The 20096-nt window shown below is 51.4% G+C and overlaps 1 protein-coding gene across 1 annotated transcript; it reads left to right on the forward strand.

The window, feature by feature from the left end:
- Nucleotides 1-9812: 9812 nt before the first annotated feature.
- Nucleotides 9813-19586, forward strand: PNOC (prepronociceptin). The gene is made up of 3 exons (XM_005528821.2): nucleotides 9813-9932; nucleotides 14726-15053; nucleotides 19465-19586. The coding sequence occupies exons 1-3, from the start codon at nucleotides 9813-9815 to the stop codon at nucleotides 19503-19505; spliced, it is 489 nt and encodes a 162-aa protein (XP_005528878.2). The 3' UTR covers nucleotides 19506-19586.
- Nucleotides 19587-20096: the final 510 nt, after the last annotated feature.

The raw sequence follows: 20096 nt of genomic DNA on the forward strand, positions 1-20096 counted from the left end.
TTATCCCGGGAAAGGACAAAACCTCTTAAAATCCAGGGAATTCTTGATATTCCTGAATATCCCAGGAGAGACCAGAGCGACATTTTTCTTAAAAAATCTGATTTTTAAAATGAAAAAATAAATCCTTTTTTTTTCCCTAAAAATTCCCAAAATTCAGGCTCTCATCCCATCCCATTTTCCCTAAAAATTCCCAAAATTCAGGATCTCATCCCACTTTATTTTCCCTAAAAATTCCCAAAATTCAGGCTCTCATCCCATCCCATTTTCCCTAAAAATTCCCAAAATTCAGGATCTCATCCCACTTTATTTTCCCTAAAATTCCCAAATCCAATCTCTCATCTCACTTTATTTTCCAAAAAAAATTCCCCCAATCCAGGCTCTCATCTCATCCTGTTGGGATTTGGGATTTGGAATTGATGCGGGATTTGGGATTTGGGATTTGGGATTTGGGATTTGGGATTTGGGATTTGGGATTTGGGGTGTGGGGTTTGGAATTTGGGATTTGGGATTTGGGGTGTGGGGTGTGGGGTTTGGAATTTGATATTTGGGATTTGGGATTTGGGAAGGATGCGGGATTTGGGATGTGGGGTTTGGGATTTGGGATGTGGGGTTTGGGATTTGGGATGTGGGGAGGATGCCGGGTTTGAGATTTGAGATTTGGGATTTGGGATTTGGGATTTGGGCAGGATGTGGGATGCGGGGTGAGTGATGTGAGATTTTGGATTTGGGATTCAGGATGTGGGATTTGGAATTTAAGGATGCAGGATTTGAAATTCAGGATGCGGGATTTGGGATGTGGGGAAGATGCGGGGTGCTGGATTATGGATTTGGGGTGCTGGATTATGGATTCGGGGTGCGGGATTTGGGATTTGGGGTGCGGGATTTGGGATTTGGGGTGTGGGATTTGGGATTTGGGGTGTGGGATTTGGGATTCGGGGTTTGGGATTTGGGGTGGGGGATTTGGGATTTGGGGTGTGGGATTTGGGATTGGGGCTGTAGGGAAGATGCGGGGTGCTGGATTATGGATTTGGGGTGCTGGATTATGGATTTGGGGTGCTGGATTATGGATTCGGGGTGCTGGATTATGGATTCGGGGTGCGGGATTTGGGATTCGAGGTGCGGGATTTGGGATTTGGGGTGTGGGATTTGGGATTTGGGGTGTGGGATTTGGGATTCGGGGTGCAGGATTTGGGATTTGGGGTGTGGGATTTGGGATTCGGGGTGCAGGATTTGGGATTGGGGCTGTAGGGAAGATGCGGGGTGCTGGATTATGGATTTGGGGTGCTGGATTATGGATTTGGGGTGCTGGATTATGGATTCGGGGTGCGGGATTTGGGATTCGAGGTGCGGGATTTGCGATTTGGGGTGTGGGATTTGGGATTTGGGGTGCGGGATTTGGGATTCGGGGTGCAGGATTTGGGATTCGAGGTGTGGGGAAGATGTGAGGTGAGGGATTATGGATTTGGGGTGCGGGATTTGGGATGTGGGGAAGATTCGGGGTGCTGGATTATGGATTCGGGGTGCGGGAAGAATGCGGGATTTAGGATTCAGGGCGCGGGATTTGGGATGTGGGGAAGATTCGGGGTGCTGGATTATGGATTTGGGGTGCGGGATTTGGGATCCGGGGTGCTGGACTTGGGATTGGGGCTGTAGGGAAGATGCGGGGTGCTGGATTATGGATTCGGGGTGCGGGATTATGGATTTGGGGTGCGGGATTTGGGATTCGAGGTGCGGGATTTGGGATTTGGGGTGTGGGATTTGGGATTTGGGGTGTGGGATTTGGGATTCGGGGTGCAGGATTTGGGATTGGGGCTGTAGGGAAGATGCGGGGTGCTGGATTATGGATTCGGGGTGCCGGATTATGGATTCGGGGTGCCGGATTATGGATTCGGGGTGCTGGATTATGGATTCGGGGTGCGGGATTTGGGATTCGAGGTGCGGGATTTGGGATTTGGGGTGTGGGATTTGGGATTTGGGGTGCGGGATTTGGGATTCGGGGTGCAGGATTTGGGATTCGGGGTGCGGGGAAGATGTGAGGTGAGGGGTTATGGATTCAGGGCGCGGGATTTGGGATGTGGGGAAGATTCGGGGTGCTGGATTATGGATTTGGGGTGCGGGATTTGGGATCCGGGGTGCTGGATTTGGGATTGGGGCTGTAGGGAAGATTCGGGGTGCTGGATTATGGATTCGGGGTGCGGGATTTGGGATTCGGGGTGCGGGATTTGGGATTGGGGGTGCAGGGAAGGTGCAGGATTTGGGATTTGAGGTGCGGGGTTGTGGATTGGGGCTGCAGGGAGGATTCGGGGTGAGGGATTTGGGGTGCGGGATTTGGGGACGCCGGGAAGATTCAGGCTGAGGGATTATGGATTTGGGGTGCGGGATTGTGGATTTGAGGTGCGGGATTTGGGATTGGGGCTGTAGGGAAGATGCGGGGTGCAGGATTTGGGATGCAGGGAAGGTGCGGGGTGTGTGATTATGGATTTGGGGTGCGGAATTTCGGATGCGGGGAAGGTGCCGGGTGCGGGATTGTGGATTCGGGGTGCGGGAAGGATGCGGGATTTGGGATTGGGGCTGCAGGGAAGATGAGGGATTTGGGATTTGAGGTGCGGGATTGTGGATTCGGGGTGCGGGGAAGATGCGGGGTGAGGGATTGTGGATTCGGGGTGCAGGGTTTGGGATTGGGGCTGTAGGGAAGGTGCGGGGTGCGGGATTTGGGATTGGGGCTGCAGGGAAGATTCAGGGTGCGGGATTTGGGATTCAAGGTGCGGGATTGTGGATTCGGGATACAGGGAGGATTCGGGGTGCGGGATTTGGGCTGCAGGGAAGGTGCGGGGTGCGGGATTATGGATTTGGGGTGAGGGATTGTGGATGTGGGGTGCGGGATTCGGGATTCGAGGTGCGGGATTTGGGATTCGAGGTGCGGGATTTGGGATGTGGGGAAGGTGCGGGGTGTGTGATTATGGATTCGGGGTGCGGGGAGGATGCGGGATTTGGGATTGGGGCTGCAGGGAAGATGCGGGGTGCGAGATTATGGATTTGGGGTGCGGGATTTGGGATTCGGGGTGCCAGGAAGATTCGGGGTGCCGGATTTGTGATGCGGGGTGCGGGGTTGTGGATTCGGGGTGCCGGATTTGGGATTGGGGCTGCAGGGAAGATGCGGGGTGAGGGATTATGGATTTGGGGTGCCGGATTTCGGATGCGGGGTGAGGGATTTGGGATTCGGGGTGCCGGATTTGGGATGCAGGGAAGGTGGGGGGTGTGTGATTATGGATTCAGGGTGCGGGGAGGATGCGGGATTCGGGATTGGGGCTGCAGGGAAGGTGCGGGATTTGGGATTCGAGGTGCGGGATTGTGGATGTGGGGTGCCGGATTTGGGATGCGGGGTGCGGGATTTGGGATTGGGGCTGCAGGGAGGATGTGGAGTGCGGGATTTGTGATGCGGGGTGCGGGATTGTGGATTAGAGGTGCGGGATTTGGGATTGGGTACGCCGGTAAAATTCAGGCTGATTGTGGATGTGGGGTGCCGGATTTGGGATGCGGGGTGCGGGATTTGGGACTGGGGCTGCGGGGAGGATTCGGGGTGCGGGATTTGGGATCGGGGACGCCGGGAACATTGGGGCCGTGTGTTTCGGGGGACGCTGCGGGATTTTGGGGCGGCGGGGAAGGCGCGGGGGGCGGGCGGTTGGAGCGGCCCCGGGGGTGGGTGGGCTCAGGCGCGCACGTGGCCGGGGCGGGGGGCGCGATCCCGGCTATAAAACCCCGGCGGCTCCGGCAGCGCCGGGCAGGGCGCGGAGCCGAGGAGCCGCCAGCTCAGCGCAGGTAGGAATCCCTCCCTCCATCCTTCCCTCCATCCTTCCCTCCATCCATCCCTCTTCACAAATGCCTCTTTTTTTGGGGGGATTTTCCCCATTTTTTCCTGCTTTTTTTCCCCCTCTCCAACCCTCCGCTGAGCCCCTCTCTTCTCTCCCCGCTGAATCTCCAACCTCAGCCCGGTTTTCCTCCTCTTATCCCGGCGGAGGAAAAGTTTCGCTCTCCAGCCCCAAAATCCCGGGAGCGGAGCCGCAGGGATGCAACAAGAGGCGGCGTGGCCTGCCCGGAGCCCGCTTTTCCTCCGGGATAAACGGGAATTTATCGGGATTTGGGATTTTTTATTTTTTTTTTTTTTTTTTTTGGAAGGCGGCAGCCACGCCGCGATTTTTCCCCATCCCGTTTTCCCACTCCTCTCCCTTCCAGTCGCGACTTGGCCGGGATTTTTCCCTTAAAATCACCAAAAAAACCCCCCAAAAAAGACTGAAATATTTTTATTTTATCTTATTTTATTGCTTTGTTCGGTTTAGAGCCCCCCTAAATATAAAAAAACACCAAAAAAAAAAATCAGGAAAGAGAGGTTGAGGAGGAAAAATGTTATTCCCGGTTTTTTTTTTTTTTTTTTTTTTGTGGGGAAAAAAATGTTATTCCCGGTTTTTTGGGGGGGAATTTTTATTTTTTACCTCCAAGCAGCTTTTTTTCCCGGCTCCCATCTGCGTTTCCAGTCACACCGCGGCGCCTCATTTTGGCCAATTATGGCCAATTACCTGATTGAGGGGCACCGCGAAAAGGCAGCGCTGGTTTGGTTTTTTTTTCCTCCCCCTCCAGCATTCCCAAATCCCTCTGATTTCCCTAAAATCCCCCCAAAATCCCGGCAGGATTCGGGGCGGGGGCTTTAGCGGTACTCTCGGGGAATAATTTGATTTTTATTTTGATTGTTTGTTTTTTTTTTTTAGGGGGGGTGGGAAAAGCTTTCCCTCGGATCCTTCCCTCTGGATCAGGCCTTGGCTTCGGGCAAAAAAATTGGGATTTTGGGATGGGAATGATCCCAAAGCGGGAATTTTTGGGGTGTTTGTGGCCATCCCAAAGGAGGGAGAATCCCATGGGAAAGAAGGGCTGGGATCGTCTCCGATGGAGCGGATAAAAATTCCCATCTGAGGCAGCACCTGCTGCCCCTTCCCAGCTCCTCTCCCGGGGTTTATTCCCAATTCCCGCTGCTCCCACAATGGATCCGCCGGATTTTTCCCACCTCATCCCATAAAAAAACCCGCCCTTCTCTCCAGCGCAGGCTGGATTTCCATCAAAACACACACAAAAAACCAAAAAAAGAACAAAAAAACCCACCCCGATTTATTTTTTTATTTCTTATTTATTGTTCCTCTCTCTGAAATTAATGAGGGGAATTCCAACCGGGTGAAAAAAAAAAAAAAAAATAGAAATATAAATTAAAAATTGGGATTTTTTTTAACCTCGGGGCAGCGGGGATGGGTGGGTTGGGTTTGTTTTTTTTTTGGGGAGGAAAAGGAAGATTTTGTGGCTCGGAGGAGGTTGTGGTGTGGTCAGGGAGAGGTGGGAGAATCCTTTGGGAAAGAGGGCCCGGGTTGGGTTTTGTTGGTGGGGAAAAAATGATTTTGGAATGGGGAAAAATGGGAAAGAATAAGGGGAAATGTGGGGGAAAAAAGGGAAATAATGAGTGGGGGAAATGGGGGAGAATGAGAGGGAAAAGTGGGGGGAAAAGGGAAATAATGAGAGGGAAAATGTGGGGAAAATGGGAAAGAATGAGGGGGAAAAGGGGAATAATGAGAGGGGGAAATGTTGGGAAAAAAGGGAAATAATGAGAGGGGAAAATGTTGGGGAAATGGGGAAGAATGAGAGGAAAATGTGGGGGAAAATGGAAATAATGAGAGGGAAAAGTGGGGGGAAAAGGGAACTAATGAGAGGGAAAATGGGAAAGAATGAGGGGAAAAAAGGGAAATAATGAGAGAAAAAAATGTGGGGAAAATAGGAAAGAATGAGAGGAAAAAAAGGGGAAAAAAGGGAAATAAAGAGAGGGAAAAAAGTGGGGAAAATGGGAAAGAATGAGAGAAAAAAGTGGGGGAAAAAGGGAAATAATGAGAGGGAAAAAAGTGGGGAAAATGGGAAGGAATGAGGGGAAAAAAGGGAAATAATGAGAGGGGGGAAAGGGAAATAATGAGAGGAAAAGTGGGGAAAAAAGGAAAATAATGAGGGGGAAAATGGGAATGAATGAGAGAAAAAAGTGGGAGGAAAAGGGAAATAATGGGAGGAAAAAATGTGGGGAAAATGGGAAAGAATGAAGGAAAAATGTTGGAAAAATGGGAAAGAATGGGAGGAAAAATGTGGGGGGAAGTGGGAAAGAATGAGAGGAAAAAAGGGAAATAATGAGAGGGAAAAATGGGAAAGAATGAGAGAAAAGAGTGGGGGGGGAGGGAAAAAAAAAACCTGAGGGAAAATGGGAAATAATGAGAAAAAACCGTGGGGAAATGGGAAAAAAAATGGAGAAAACAAATATTGGGGGATTGGAGGAAACTCATCCCAATTTTTTTATGGATTTGTGGCTGGGACCCCCCAGAAAAGCCCCTAAAATCGGCCTGAATTTTGGGGTGGGGGCTGCGGGACCCCCCCGGGGGGTTTCAGCGCTTCCCGGTCCCGTTTGACAGGGACAGGGACAGAGGGACACAGGGACAGGGGGACACAGGGACAGGGGGACAGGGACATGGGACAGGAGGATGGGGACAGGGACATGGGGATGGGGACATGGGGACAGGGACACAGGGATGGGGACAGGGGGACAGGGACACAGGGATGGGGACAGGGGGACACAGGGACAGAGGGACACGGGGACAGGGGGACACAGGGACAGGGGGACAGGGACATGGGACAGGAGGATGGGGATGGGGGACAGGGACATGGGGACATGGGGATGGGGACATGGGGACAGGGACACAGGGATGGGGACACAGGGATGGGGACGGGGACATGGGGACGGGGACAGGGGGACAGGGACACGGGGATGGGGACAGGGACAGAGGGACAGGGACAGAGGGACAGGGACAGAGGGACAGGGACACAGGGATGGGGACATGGGGATGGGGACAGGGACAGAGGGACAGGGACATGGGGATGGGGATGGAGACAGGGGGACAGAGAAATGGATGGGGGACAGGGGGACAGGGACGGAGACAGAGGGACCTGGGGACAGAGGGACAGGGACACGGGGATGGGGACATGGGGATGGGGACAGAGGGACAGGGACACGGGGATGGGGATGGAGACAGGGGGACAGGGATAGGGGGATGGGGACAGGGACAGAGGGACAGGGACATGGGACAGAGGGACAGGGACAGAGGGACACGGGGACATGGGGACAGAGGGACAGGAGGTGGCGGCGCCGTTCCCGGTGCGGGATTTTGGCTCGAGCGGTTCCGGGGGGTTCTGGGGGGTTCTGACTCTCCCGGCCGCTCCTCACGGCTCCCCCGGCTCTCATCGGGTCCCCAGCGGGTGACAGCCCAAAAGTGTCACCAAACACCCGCTGGTGACAAAAGGTGACCCTGGGGACCCGTGGGGACACGGTGGGACAGTGGGGATGGGGGATTTGGGGTCCTCTCCTGTGGTGCCGTGTCCCCATCTCGGTCACATCTGTCACCTCTGGTCCCTGAATTGTCACCTCAGCCTGTGCCACGTCCCCATCTCTGTCACCTCTGTCCCCTCATTGTCCCTCGAATCTGGTGCCACATCCTCCTCTCTGTCCCCTCTGTCACCTCTCTCTGGTCCCCAAATTGTCACCTGAACCCAGTGCCACGTCCCCATCTTGGTCACTTCTGGTCCCTGAATTGTCACCTGATCCCGGTGTCACATCCCCATCCTGGTCACCTCTGGTCCCTGAATTGTCACCTGAACCTGTGCCACGTCCCCATCTCTGTCACCTCTGGTCCCTGAATTGTCCCTTGAATCTGGAGCCACGTCCCTGTCGTGTCCCCTCTGTCACCTCTCTCTGGTCCCCGAATTGTCACCTGAACCTGGTGCCATGTCCCCATTGTGTCCCCTCTGTCCCGTCATTGTCCCCTGATCCCGGTGCCACATCCTCATCCTGTCCCCGAATTGTCACCTAAATCTGGAGCCACGTCCCCATCTCTGTCCCCATCTCTGTCACCTCTGGTCCCTGAATTGTCACCTGAACCTGTTGGCCAAGCCAGCTGGGACAGGGAATTCTGCGGGAATTCTGCAGGAACTCTCCGGGAATTCTCCGGGAATTCTCCGGGAATTCTCCAGGAATCGGGCTCAGATTCCGGCAGCACCGACCCGGGACGGGGACAGGGGGTGACAGATCCCAAATCCCAGCTGGGAGCCGGAGCGGAGGGTGGGAATTGTCCGGAATTATCCCGGGAACAGCTGGGAATGTTCTGCCCCAGCACGTCCATAAATAATCCCGGGACCTGCGCCAGGAGCCCTCCCGGAAAAATTCCCCCGGGACGCACCCGATCCTTTCGGGGTCGGCTCCTTTCGGGGTCGGCTCCTTTTGGGATCGGCTCCTTTCTTTTGGGATCGGCTCCTTTCTTTTGGGATCGGCTCCTTTCTTTTGGGATCGGCTCCTTTCTTTTGGGATCGGCTCCTTTTGGGGTCGGATCCTTTTGGGGTCGGCTCCTTTCTTTTGGGATCGGCTCCTTTCTTTTGGGATCGGCTCCTTTCTTTTGGGATCGGCTCCTTTCTTTTGGGATCGGCTCCTTTCTTTTGGGATCGGCTCCTTTCTTTTGGGATCGGCTCCTTTTGGGATCGGCTCCTTTTGGGGTCGGCTCCTTTTGGGGTCGGATCCTTTTGGGGTCGGATCCTTTTGGGGTCGGATCCTTTTGGGATCGGCTCCTTTCTTTTGGGATCGGCTCCTTTCTTTTGGGATCGGCTCCTTTTGGGATCGGCTCCTTTTGGGATCGGCTCCTTTCGGGATCAGCTCCTTTCTTTCCCCACCGGATAATTTGGGCAGGGAGCGGCCGGGAACGTTTTGGTGCGGGTGCTGTGCGGGTTTGTGGGGGTTTTGTGGGGTTTTTGTGGGATTTAGTGGGGGTTTTGTGGGATTTTACAGGATTTAGTGGGGGTTTTATGGGATTTTGTGGGGGTTTTGTGAGGTTTTATTGGATTTAGTGGGGGTTTTAGGGATTTAGTGGGATTTCACAGGATTTTGCAGGGTTTTGTGGGATTTTGTGGGATTTAGTGGGGGTTTTATGAGATTTTGTGGGATTTCACAGGGTTTTATGGGATTTTGTGGGGGTTTTGTGGAATTTTGTGGGGTTTTTGTGGGATTTAGTGGGATTTCGCAGGATTTTGCAGGGTTTTGTGAGGTTTAGTGGGGGTTTTATGAGATTTTGTGGGATTTCACAGGGTTTTATGGGATTTTGTGGGATTTCATGGGATTTTCCAGGGGTTTCTGGTGGTTCTATGGGATTTTTGTGGTATTTCACAGGATTTCAGTGTTTTGTAGGATTTCACAGGATTTTTTGGGGTATCACAGGGTTTTATGGGATTTTGTGTGATTTCATAGGATTTCACAGGATTTTGCAGGGTTTTATGGGATTTTGTGGGATTTCATAGGATTTCATGGGGTTTTATGGGATTTTGTGGGGTTTCACAGGATTTTGCAGGGTTTTATGGAATTTTGCAGGATTTTGTGAGGTTTCACGGAGTTTTGCAGGGTTTTCTGGGATTTTGTGAGATTTTGAGGGGTTCTTACAGGATTTTGTGGGATTTTGCGAGGTTTTGAGGGGTTCTTATGAGATTTTGTGAGATTTTGAGGGGTTTTATGGGATTTTGCGAGGTTTTACAGGTTCTTACGGGATTTTGCAGGGTTTTATGGGATTTTGTGGGGTTCTTACGGGATTTTGTGGGATTTTGCAGGGTTTTATGGGATTTTCTGGGATTTTCTGGGCTTTCCCGTGGTTTTGTGGGATTTCCCGGGCTCCTGAGGGCTTTGTCCCCGCAGCCGCGCCGGTGGCACCATGAGGGCCGTGCTCTGGGACCTGCTGCTGCTGTGCCTCTTCGCCCGCGCGCGCGGCGACTGCCGCGGCGACTGCCTGCACTGCGACCGCCAGCTCTACCGCGACAGCTTCGACGTCCTCGTGAGTGCCACCAGCGCCACCGCCCCGTGTCCCCAACGCCCCGGGGCACCCGTGTCCCTCTGTGGGGCCTGGAGGGGTTTGGGGGTCTCAGGGGACGGTGCCACCGCTGTCACCGGCACCCCTGGGGGGCACCGGGATGGTCCTGAGGGAGGGTGAAGGTCCCAAATCAGGGTGAAGGTCCCAGATCAGGGTGAAGGTCCCAAACCAGGATGGTCCTGAGGAGGGGATGGTCCCAAATCAGGGTGAAGGTCCCAAATCAGGACAAAGATCCCAAATCAGGGCGAAAGTCCCAAATCAGGATCGTCCTGAGGAGGGGAAGATCTCAAATCAGGATGGTCCCAAGTCAGGGTGAAGGTCCCAAGTCAGGGTGAAGATCCCACACCAGGACAGTCCCAAGGGAAGGTGAAGATCCCAAATCAGGACAAAGATCCCGAATCAGGGTGAAGATCCCAAATCAGGATCGTCCTAAGGAGGGGAAGATCCCAAATCAGGGCAGTCCCAAGTCAGGGTGAAGATCCCAAACCAGGACAGTCCCAAGGGAAGGTGAAGATCCCAAATGGGTGCTGGGGGTATCCAGGATGGTCCTGAATGGGCACTGGGATGGTCCCAAGGGAAGGTGAAGATCCCAAATCAGGGTGAAGATCCCAAACCAGGATGGTCCTGAGGAGGGGAAGATCCCAAATCTGGGTGAAGATCTCAAATCAAGGTGAAGGTCCTGAGGAGGGGAAGATCCCAAATCAGGGTGAAGGTCCCAAACCAGGATGGTCCTGAGGAGGGGAAGATCCCAAACCAGGACGGTCCTAAGGGAAGGTGAAGATCCCAAATGGGTGCTGGGGATATCCAGGATGGTCCTGAATGGGCACTGGGATCGTCCCAAGGGAAGGTGAAGGTCCCAAATCAGGACGGTCCCAAATCAGGACAAAGATCCCAAATCAGGGTGAAGGTCCCAAACCAGGATGGTCCCAAGGGAAAGGTGAAGGTCCCAAATCAAGGCAGTCCCATGTCAGGACAAAGGTCCCGAATCAGGGTGAAGATCCCAAATCAGGATGGTCCTGAGGAGAGGATGGTCCCAAACCAGGATGGTCCCAAGGGAAGGTGAAGGTCCCAAACCAGGATGGTCCCAAGGGAAGGTGAAGGTCCCAAATCAGGGTGAAGATCCCAAACCAGGATGCTCCCAAGACCCCAAACCATCCCCAACCTCCATCCCCCATCACTGCCTCACCCATCCCAAGCCCAAAACTCCTGAGGAGCCTCCAAAATCCCGCTCGGATTTTGTGGGATGAGCTCGGAGAACCCCCAGCTCCTCCGGGTCTCCGTTTGCATCCCACACGGGACGGGAAGAGCCCTCAAACCGGAATTTTCCAGCTCCTAAATCCTTTCTTTTCCCCTCCGCTGAGCCGTGGCCGTGTCCCGGTGTTCCCAGGGAATCATCCATCACCTCCCCCGTTTATTTGGGATAATAAATCCCGCTGGATTCCGTTCCTCCCCTTCCCTGAGAGGAGCCGACAGCTTGGAAGCTCCCAGGGGTGGGAAATATCCCAAAAAAAAATCCCAGGAGGAACCGGAAACTTCCAGGAGATGCTGGAGCCACCCCAGTGCCACCGAGGCACGTCACTGCCGCCAAGATCTGGGGTGCCACCACCCTGGTTGGGCCCCAAAATGTCGGTTTGAAGGCACCAGAATCTCTGTGGGGTCCCCTTTTCCCGCTCCTGGAGCTCCAAGCGGATCCTTGGAGAGGAGCTGGGACGGTCGGTGGCCCACGGATCCTACGGCAGGTCCAATCCCAAAGCCAGAGGAGATAGAACCGGAATTTGGGGTCTCCCAAGGCTCGGCTTGGCCTGGAAGGAGCCTCCTGGTGGGATTTGGTGCCACCTTCCACTGCTTCCAGGAGAATGGACACCACAGCCCGAGATGGCCTTGGAGCTGTCACCTCCATGGGACCCATCGCTTCCAGCAGCACAGCCCCTTCCAAAGCCTTGGAGATGCCGGGAGAGGACCTCGGCTCGGCACAGGGGGTCTCCACATCCCACAGAACCCTCGGCACCGCCTCGCTTGGGGACAATTCTCCTTCTTCTGGGTTCTGTGTCGGAGGAGCCATTGGGGTCGGGAAGAACCGACGGAGACCTCGGGGTCGGGAAGAGCCCATGGAGACCTTGGGAAGAACCAGTGGAGCCATTGGGGTTGGGAAGAACCCACGGAGACCTCGGGGTCGGGAAGAGCCCATGGAGCCCTCAGGGATGAGAAGAACCCACAGAGCTCTTGGGGTTGGGAAGAACCCATGAAGACCTCAGGGATGAGAAGAACCAACGGAGACCTTGGGGTCGGGAAGAACTGATGGAGCCATTGGGGTCAGGAAGAACTGATGGAGCCATGAGGGTTGGGAAGAACCCATGGAGACCTCGGGAAGAACCAGTGGAGCCGTTGGGGTTGGGAAGAACCCACAGAGCTCTTGGGGTCGGGAAGAACTGATGGAGCCCTCAGGACCGGGAAGAACCCACAGAGCTCTTAGGATTGAGAAGAACCAATGGAAGCCTTGAGATGGGAAGAACCGGTGGAGCTGTTGGGGTCAGGAAGAACTGACAGAGCCATCGGGGTCGGAAAGTACCCATGGAGTTCTCAGGGATGAGAAGCACTGATGGAGCCCTCAGGACTGGGAAGAACCCATGGAGCCCTCAGGGATGGGAAGAACCCATGGAGCCCTCAGGACTGGGAAGAACCCATGGAGCCCTCAGGGATGGGAAGAACCCATGGAGCCCTCAGGGATGGGAAGAACCCATGGAGCCATCAGGACTGGGAAGAACTCATGGAGCTCTTGGGATTGAGAAGAACCCACGGAGCTCTTGGGATTGGGAAGAACCCACGGAGCTGCGGCCCTGAGGGACCACGCCGGGACTGGTGGCACCTCCGGGCTGGCCAAGGCGATGGTTCCCAAGGTGAAGAGAGGTTCTGCAGAGGTTTGGGACCTACAGGTGGCCATGAGACCTCCCCCAGATGTTCTCCAGCTGGCTTGGGTGTGAGCAGATCCCCGCTGTCCCATCCCGTGGGAATTCCTTGGATTTAGGGGGTGAAGAAAGGAGGTTTTGGTGCATTTCCAGGAATGAATCCGGAATTTGTTCTCGTGACGGAGAGCCGCAGGAAGGACAAACCCCTTGTGAAGAACGGGATGGAGCGAGGGGTGGGGTGAGGGGAAAAAGGGATAAAAAATGGGGTTTTAGGGTCTGAGAACGGGAATTCCCACCTGGCTCTGATGAACCCAGCTGGGGCTCAGCGTTGGAACGACCCCACCGTGAGGGAGAAGTCAGGATGGAGATGATTCCACCTGCAGGAGGACAACCCTTCCCTTCTGGGCCTTCCACCCGTGGTTCTACCTGACGTTTATCCCGTTCGGTTCTTCCGTGATTTTCTTCTGGATGGGTTTGGTGGCACCAAATCCCGGCTGGGAAAGGGATGAGACATGACCGCGGTGGGATGAACTCGCGGGAGCCGGAGGTGACGAAGGGACGTGGTGGGAATGGCCGCTCCTGGGGTTGGGAGGAGCCGCAGGTCCCGCCTGCCTTCCAGGAAGGACGGAGGAGGATCTGGAAGCTTCCCGTGGATCTTTGGAGAGGTGTTGGAGTGTGGAGAATTCCCATCCTCATCCTCAGCGCCGTTCCAAAGGAGTGGGGGACGGGAAGGTCACCGGGAGCAGCCAGGGTGGGTTTCTGGAGGAGAAGTGGTGCTCGTGGCTTTGATCTTCATCCCGGTGTCCCGTGGCATCCTGGAGGACAATCCTGGGGTGGATGAACCCGGAGGACCAGGATTTGCTCAGGATAAAGGGGCAGGAGGACCTCAGCGGGTGCCACAGGGCTGGTGGGACCCCACGGAGCTCTGCTGCCATCCAGAGGAACATTCCCAGCTGGAGAAACCTTGGGAAGAGCAGCAAGGACAGCAAAGTTCTATCCCTGGGGAGGGACGCTCCAGGCACCAGGACCTGCTGTGGGAATGGGCCAGAGGCCCTGTCCCACCTCCACGGTCCCGTCCCACCTCCACGGTCCCGTCCCACCTCCACGGTCCCGTCCCACCTCCACGGTCCCGTCCCACCTCCACGGTCCCGTCCCACCTCCACGGTCCCGTCCCACCACAATCCAGTCCCACCTCCACGGTCCCGTCCCACCTCCACGGTCCCGTCCCACCTCCACGGTCCTGTCCCACCACAATCCAGTCCCACCTCCACGGTCCCGTCCCACCTCCACGGTCCCGTCCCACCTCCACGGTCCCGTCCCACCTCCACGGTCCCGTCCCACCTCCACTGTCCGGTCCCAGCTCCACCGTCCCTTCCCATCCCAGCTCCACCATCCTGTCCCAGCTCCACCATCCCCTCTGAGCTCCACCATCCCATCCCAGCTCCACCATCCCCTCCCAGCTCCACCGGATGATTTCTGGCTTGAAGGGCCCAGCAGAGCTGGAAATGTTGGAGCGGGAGCTTGGAATTCCACGGGAAAACAGGAATGTGGGCAGGGATTAGCAAATCCAGTCTGGGCAAGGCCGGAGAGCCACGCTGAGCGTCCCCAGCACCTTCAGCCCCTCTGGGTGACCAGGTTTGGGAGGTGACACCTCCGGGGCGAGGCCGGGGAACGCTCACCACGAGCTGCTGGCACCTCCCCATGGGTTGGGATGGTCTGGGATGGACCGGGATGGTCTGGGATGGGTCGGGATGGACCGGGATGGGTCGGGATGGTCTGGGAAGCCATCAGAGATCTCCCGGAGATCCGACCCCACCGATCCCCTGACGTCCGTCCGCCTTTCCCTCGCAGATCTGCATCCTGGAGTGCGAAGGCCAAGCGGTGCCCAGGGCCACCTGGGAGCTGTGCGCGGCCACCGCCGGCCGAGCCGCCCCGCGGCCGCGCCGCCCGGACGCCGAGAGGGCCGCGCCGGGCGCCTTCCCGCAGCCTCGCCGGGAGGAGGAGGAGGAGGAAGAGCGGGAGGACATTTCCCGGCGGCTGGGAGCGGGCCGGGCGGCCAAGGGGGTGCAGAAGCGGTACGGGGGCTTCATCGGGGTGCGCAAGTCGGCGCGGAAGTGGAACAACCAGAAGAGGTTTAGCGAGTTCCTGAAGCAGTACCTGGGCATGGCGCCGCGCTCCAGTGAGTACGGCCCGGGCGGCGCCGGCCGGAACAACGAGATCTGAGCGGGATCTGAGCCACCCTCCACCCCGCCCGCCACATCCCATGGGTGCCATCCCACACGGGGGCCATCACCGAGAGGAACCGCGCGGGAACGGCGCGGGAACGGCAGCGCCGAGGCCGGGGAGGGACGCGGGGGCCACGCGGGAAGGGACGGCGAGGGAGCCTTGGGGGTCACCCGTGGGGACATCTTTGAGGTCATCCTTGGGGTCATCCTTGAGGTCACCCTTGGGGTCACCTCAGGGTCCACTTTGCAAGGTCACGTTGTGGTCACCCTTGGGGTCACCTTGGGGACACCTCAGGGTCACCCTTGGGGTCACCCTTGGGGTCACCTTCAGTGTCCCCCTCATGGTCACCCTTGGGGTCCCCTTCAGGGTCACCCTTCGAGGTCACCTTTGGAGTAATCTTCGAGGTCACCTTGGGGGTCACCTCGAGGTCACCTTAGGGTCATCACTCATGGTCATCCTCAGGGTCACCCTTGGGGTCACCTTTGGTGTCACCCTTGGGGTCACCTTGGGGCCACCTCAAGGTTGCCCTCAGGGTCACCTTGGGGTCACCTCAGGGTCCACTTCGGAGTCACCTTCGAGGTCACCTTTGGGTCACCTTTGGAGTCACCTCGGGTTCACCCTGGGGTCACCTTGGGGTCACCCTCAAGGTAATTTTAGGGTCACCCTGGGGTCACCTCGGGGTCACTTTGGTGTCACCCTTGGGGTCAGTTTGGGATCACCTCGTGGCCACCTCGGGGTCACCTTTGAGGTCACCTTGGGGTCACCTCGAGGTCATCTTGGGGTCACCCTCAAGGTCATTTTAGGGTCACCCTGGGGTCACCTCAGGGTCACTTTGAGGTCACCTCAGGGTCACTTTGGGGTCACCCTGGGGTCACTTTGGGGTCACCTCGGGATCACTTTTGAGGTCACCTTGGGGTCACCTCAGGATCACCCTCAAGGTCATTTTAGGGTCACCCTGAGGTCACTTTGGGGTCACCCCGTGGCCACCTCGGGGTCACCTCAAGGTCACCCCCCGGCCAGCGAGGAGGGACCGAGGGGTCGCCGCTCCACGTCCAGCACGGGTCGGTTCCCCCCAAATAAAACAAAAAAAAAAAAAGCGGGAAAAACCCAATCAAAATTCCAAAGAAATCCGGGAAAAGTCTTTAAAAAAATCGAGTTTTTTGTTTTAAATCAAACCAAAAAGGGTTTTAAAAAAAAGGAGATTTAAACTTTAAAAATTAAAATTAAATAAAAATGAAATAAAAGGGAAAAGGAACAAAAATGTTAAAGTTAAAAGTGAATAATTTCAAAAGGACGAAGGGAAAATATTTTAAAAAAATAAAAAACTGAGTTGAAAAGTATTTAAAATAAAGAATAAAATTTAAAAATATTATAAAGAAATAAAAGAGAAATCCCCCCCAAAATATTTTAGAAGGAATAAAGAATTTTCAGAAACATTTTAAAGGAATAAAGATTAAATTTCCAAGATATTTAAAAGGAATTAAAAAAAAATATAGATCTGAAAAATATTCTGAAGAAATAAAAATATTTTAAAGGAATAAAGAATTCATGGGAATTATTTAAAAGAAATAAAAGAGGGATCAAAAATTATTTAAAAGGTGAAAAAAAAGAGCGAAAATATTTAAAATAAAAGGAAATAAAATATTAAAAATCAGCTTTAACCGTGAATTAAATTAAAAATAAAATGAAATATAAAAGAAATCTGGATTAAACATTTGAAATAATGAATTTCTCCATTGAGAAATCGACCGATTCCTGCCCAGAACTCTCCGCCATTCCCAAGGAAATTCGGGAATTCCGGAATTCCGCGTCCCCTCCTCCGGGCCGGGCCGTGGGAGCCGCCGAGACCCCCCTGGGTCCCCCCAAAAAATTCCAAATTTGGGAGGATTTTCCCATTTTTCCTTTATTTTTTATTATTTTTTTTCCCATTTTTTTTCGCCCCTCCCCGGGTGGCGTCTCCCAAAATTCCGGGATTCGCCTCCGTCCCGATTCCTGGGATCGAGATTCCCTCTCCCTCCGCTCTCGGCTCAGCTGGTTTTGCTTTTTCCTTCTTTTTTAAACAATTTTTTTTCCCCTCTTTATTTCCCCTTTTTTTTTCCCCTTTTTAAATATTTTTTTCCTCTTTATTTCCCTTTTCCCCCCCTTTTTAAATATTTTTTTTCCTCTTTATTTCCCTTTTTCCCCCCCTTTTTAAATTTTTTTTCCTCTTTATTTCCCTTTCTTTAAATTTTTTAAAATTGTTTTCCTCTTTATTTTCTTTTTTCCCCATTTTCCCCCCTTTTTTAAATATTTTCCCCCTCTTTATTTCCCCTTTTTTCCCCCCTTTTTTCCCTTTTTTAAAACTTTTTTTCTCTTTATTTCCCCTTTTTAAAATTTTTTAAATTTTTTTTTCCTCTTTATTTCCCTTTTTTAATTTTTTTCCTCTTTATTTCCTTTTTTTCCCCATTTTCCCCCCTTTTTTAAATTTTTTTTCCCTCTTTATTTCCCCTTTTTTTATTTTTTTAAATTTTTTTCCTCTTTATTTCCTTTTTTTCCCCATTTTTTCCCCATTTTTCTCCATTTTATTTTGTATTTTTTTATATTTTTTCCCTTTCTTTCCTCCCTTTTATTTTCTATTTCTTTTCATTTTCCCCCCTCTTTTCTCTATTTTATTTCCTATTTTTCCCCTTTTTCTTTCCCCCTTTTTCCCCCTTTTTTTAAATTTTTTTCCTCTTTATTTTGCCTTTCTTTAAATTTTTTAAAATTTTTTCCTCTTTATTTCCTTTTTCCCCCATTTTTTCCCCATTTTTCTCCACTTTTATTTTGCATTTTTTTATTTTTCCCTTTCTTTCCTCCCTTTTATTTTCTATTTCTTTTCATTTTCCCCTCTCTTTTCTCTATTTTATTTCCTATTTTTTCCCCCTTCTCTTTCCTCTCATTTATTTTTTATTCTTTTAAATTTTCCCCATTTTCCTCTATTTTACTTTGGATTTATTTTTATTTTTTCCATTTCATCCCTCAATTTTTCTTCCTATTTTTTTCCCCTTTCTTTTCTTTATTTCCTCTTGGGTTTTTTAATTTTTTCCCTTTTATTCCTTCATTTTATTTCCTATATTTCTTAATTTTTCCCCTTTCCTTCCTCCATTTTATTCCCATTTTCCCCCCTTTTTTTTCTATTTTATTTCATTTTTTAAAATTTTTTTCCCTTTTCTTCCTCCTTTTTATTCCCTTTTTTCCCTCTATTTAATTTCATTTTATTTTCATTTTTCCCCTTTCATTCCTTCATTTTATTTCCTTTTTATTCCCTTTCTTTCCTCTATTTAATTTAATTTTACTTTAATTTTTCCCCTCTCATTTTTCCATTTTATTTCATTTTTTTAAAAATTTTCCCTTTCCATTCCTCGTTTTTATTCCCTTTTCCCCTTTATTTTTTCTATTTAATTTCTTTTTTTTGTTTCATTTTTCCCTCCCAAAATTTCCTTTTTTTTCATTTTTCCCTCCCAAAATTTCCCTTTTTTTTTCATTTTTCCCTCCCTCCATCCCAATCTTTTTCCCTCCTAAAATTTCTTTTATTTTCCTTTTTCCCTCCCAAAATTCCATTTTATTTTTCCCTCCCAAAATTTCCTTTTTTTCCTTTTTTCCCTCCCAAAATTCCATTTTTTTCCCTCCCAAAATTCCATTTTTTTCATTTTTCCCTCCCAAAATTTCCTTTTTTTCCTTTTTTCCCTCCCAAAATTCCATTTTTTTTTCATTTTTACTTCCCAAAATTCCACGTTTCCTCATTTTTCCCTCCCAAAATTTCTTTTTTTTTCCTTTTTCCCTCCCAAAATTTCCTTTTTTTTCCTTTTTCCCACCCTCCATCCCAATCTTTTTCCCTCCCAAAATTTCCTTTTTCCCCTCCCAAAATTCCCTTTTCTTTCATTTTTCTCTCCCAAAATTTCTTTTTTTTCCCTTTTTTCCCTCCCAAAATTTCCTTTTTCTTCCTTTTTCCCCCCTCCCAAAATTTCCTTTTTTTTTTCATTTATCCCTTCCAAAATTCCATTTTTTTTCCTTTTTTGCCCCCAAAATTTCTTTTTTTTTTCCTTTTCTCCCCTCCCAAAATTTCCTTTTTTTCTCATTTTTCCCTCCCTCCATCCCAATCGTTTTCCCTCCCAAAATTTCCTTTTTTTTCCCTTTTTCCCCTTCCAAAATTTCCTTTTTTTTCCCTTTTTCCCCTTCCAAAATTTCCTTTTTTTTCCCTTTTTCCCCTCCCAAAATTTCCTTTTTTTTCCTTTTTTTCCCTCCCAAAATTTCCTTTTTTTTTCTTTTTTCCCTCCCAAAATTTCCTTTTTTTTTTCCTTTTTTCCCCTTTCTTTTCCCCATTTTCTTTTTGTATTTTTTTGTAGCGTTCCGGCACCGCTTCCCAGCCCGGCACAGGCAAAATTAAATTCCAGCTCCTGCTCCGTCCTCTCTGCCGGACCCCAAAGCGCTTCCGACTCGAAAAACCTCCAAAATCTCCAAAAAACCTCCAAAAAACAAAAAAAAAAACCTCCAAAAACCACCAAAAACCTCCAAAAACACACAAAAAAAATTTCTCTTTGCTCTTCACCCTCTCAAATCCTCATTTTACCCCGGAGCCGACGCATCGCGACGCGAGGAGGGCGGGGAGGGATCCGCGCGCGGAAAAATCGACGCAAAGTTTGGGAAAAAACCCCAAAAAAACCCCAAAAAAACTCCCAAAAAACCCCAGAATTTTTGCCAAAAAAAGGAAAAAAAATTGGATTTTTTTGGGCATTTTTTGTTCTTTTTTTGGGCCAAAAAAAATCCAGAATTGCTGAGAATTTTTTCGTCGTCATCGCGACGCGAGGAGGGCGGGGAGGGATCCGCGCGCGGAAAAACCGACGCAAAATTTGGGAAAAACTCCCAAAAAACCACGGAATTTTTGCCGAAAAAAGTAAAAAATTTGGATTTTTGGGGCATTTTTTGGGCAAAAAAATCCTGAATTCCCAGAGAATTTTTTTGGTGTCATCCCGAGGCG

The sequence above is a fragment of the Pseudopodoces humilis genome, chromosome 3 (genome assembly GCF_049639895.1).
Source record: "Pseudopodoces humilis isolate 2021_Gansu_Grassland_sample_001 chromosome 3, ASM4963989v1, whole genome shotgun sequence".
Classification (NCBI taxonomy): domain Eukaryota; kingdom Metazoa; phylum Chordata; class Aves; order Passeriformes; family Paridae; genus Pseudopodoces; species Pseudopodoces humilis.

Bases quoted from the DNA above. Each gene is read 5' to 3' on its own strand.
- PNOC (XM_005528821.2), top strand. From the start codon at position 9,813: ATGAGGGCCGTGCTCTGGGACCTGCTGCTGCTGTGCCTCTTCGCCCGC. The intron at 9,933-14,725 runs GTGAGTGCCACC...TTTCCCTCGCAG, and splicing joins GCGACAGCTTCGACGTCCTC to ATCTGCATCCTGGAGTGCGA. The intron at 15,054-19,464 runs GTGAGTACGGCC...ATTTTTTTGTAG, and splicing joins GGGCATGGCGCCGCGCTCCA to CGTTCCGGCACCGCTTCCCA.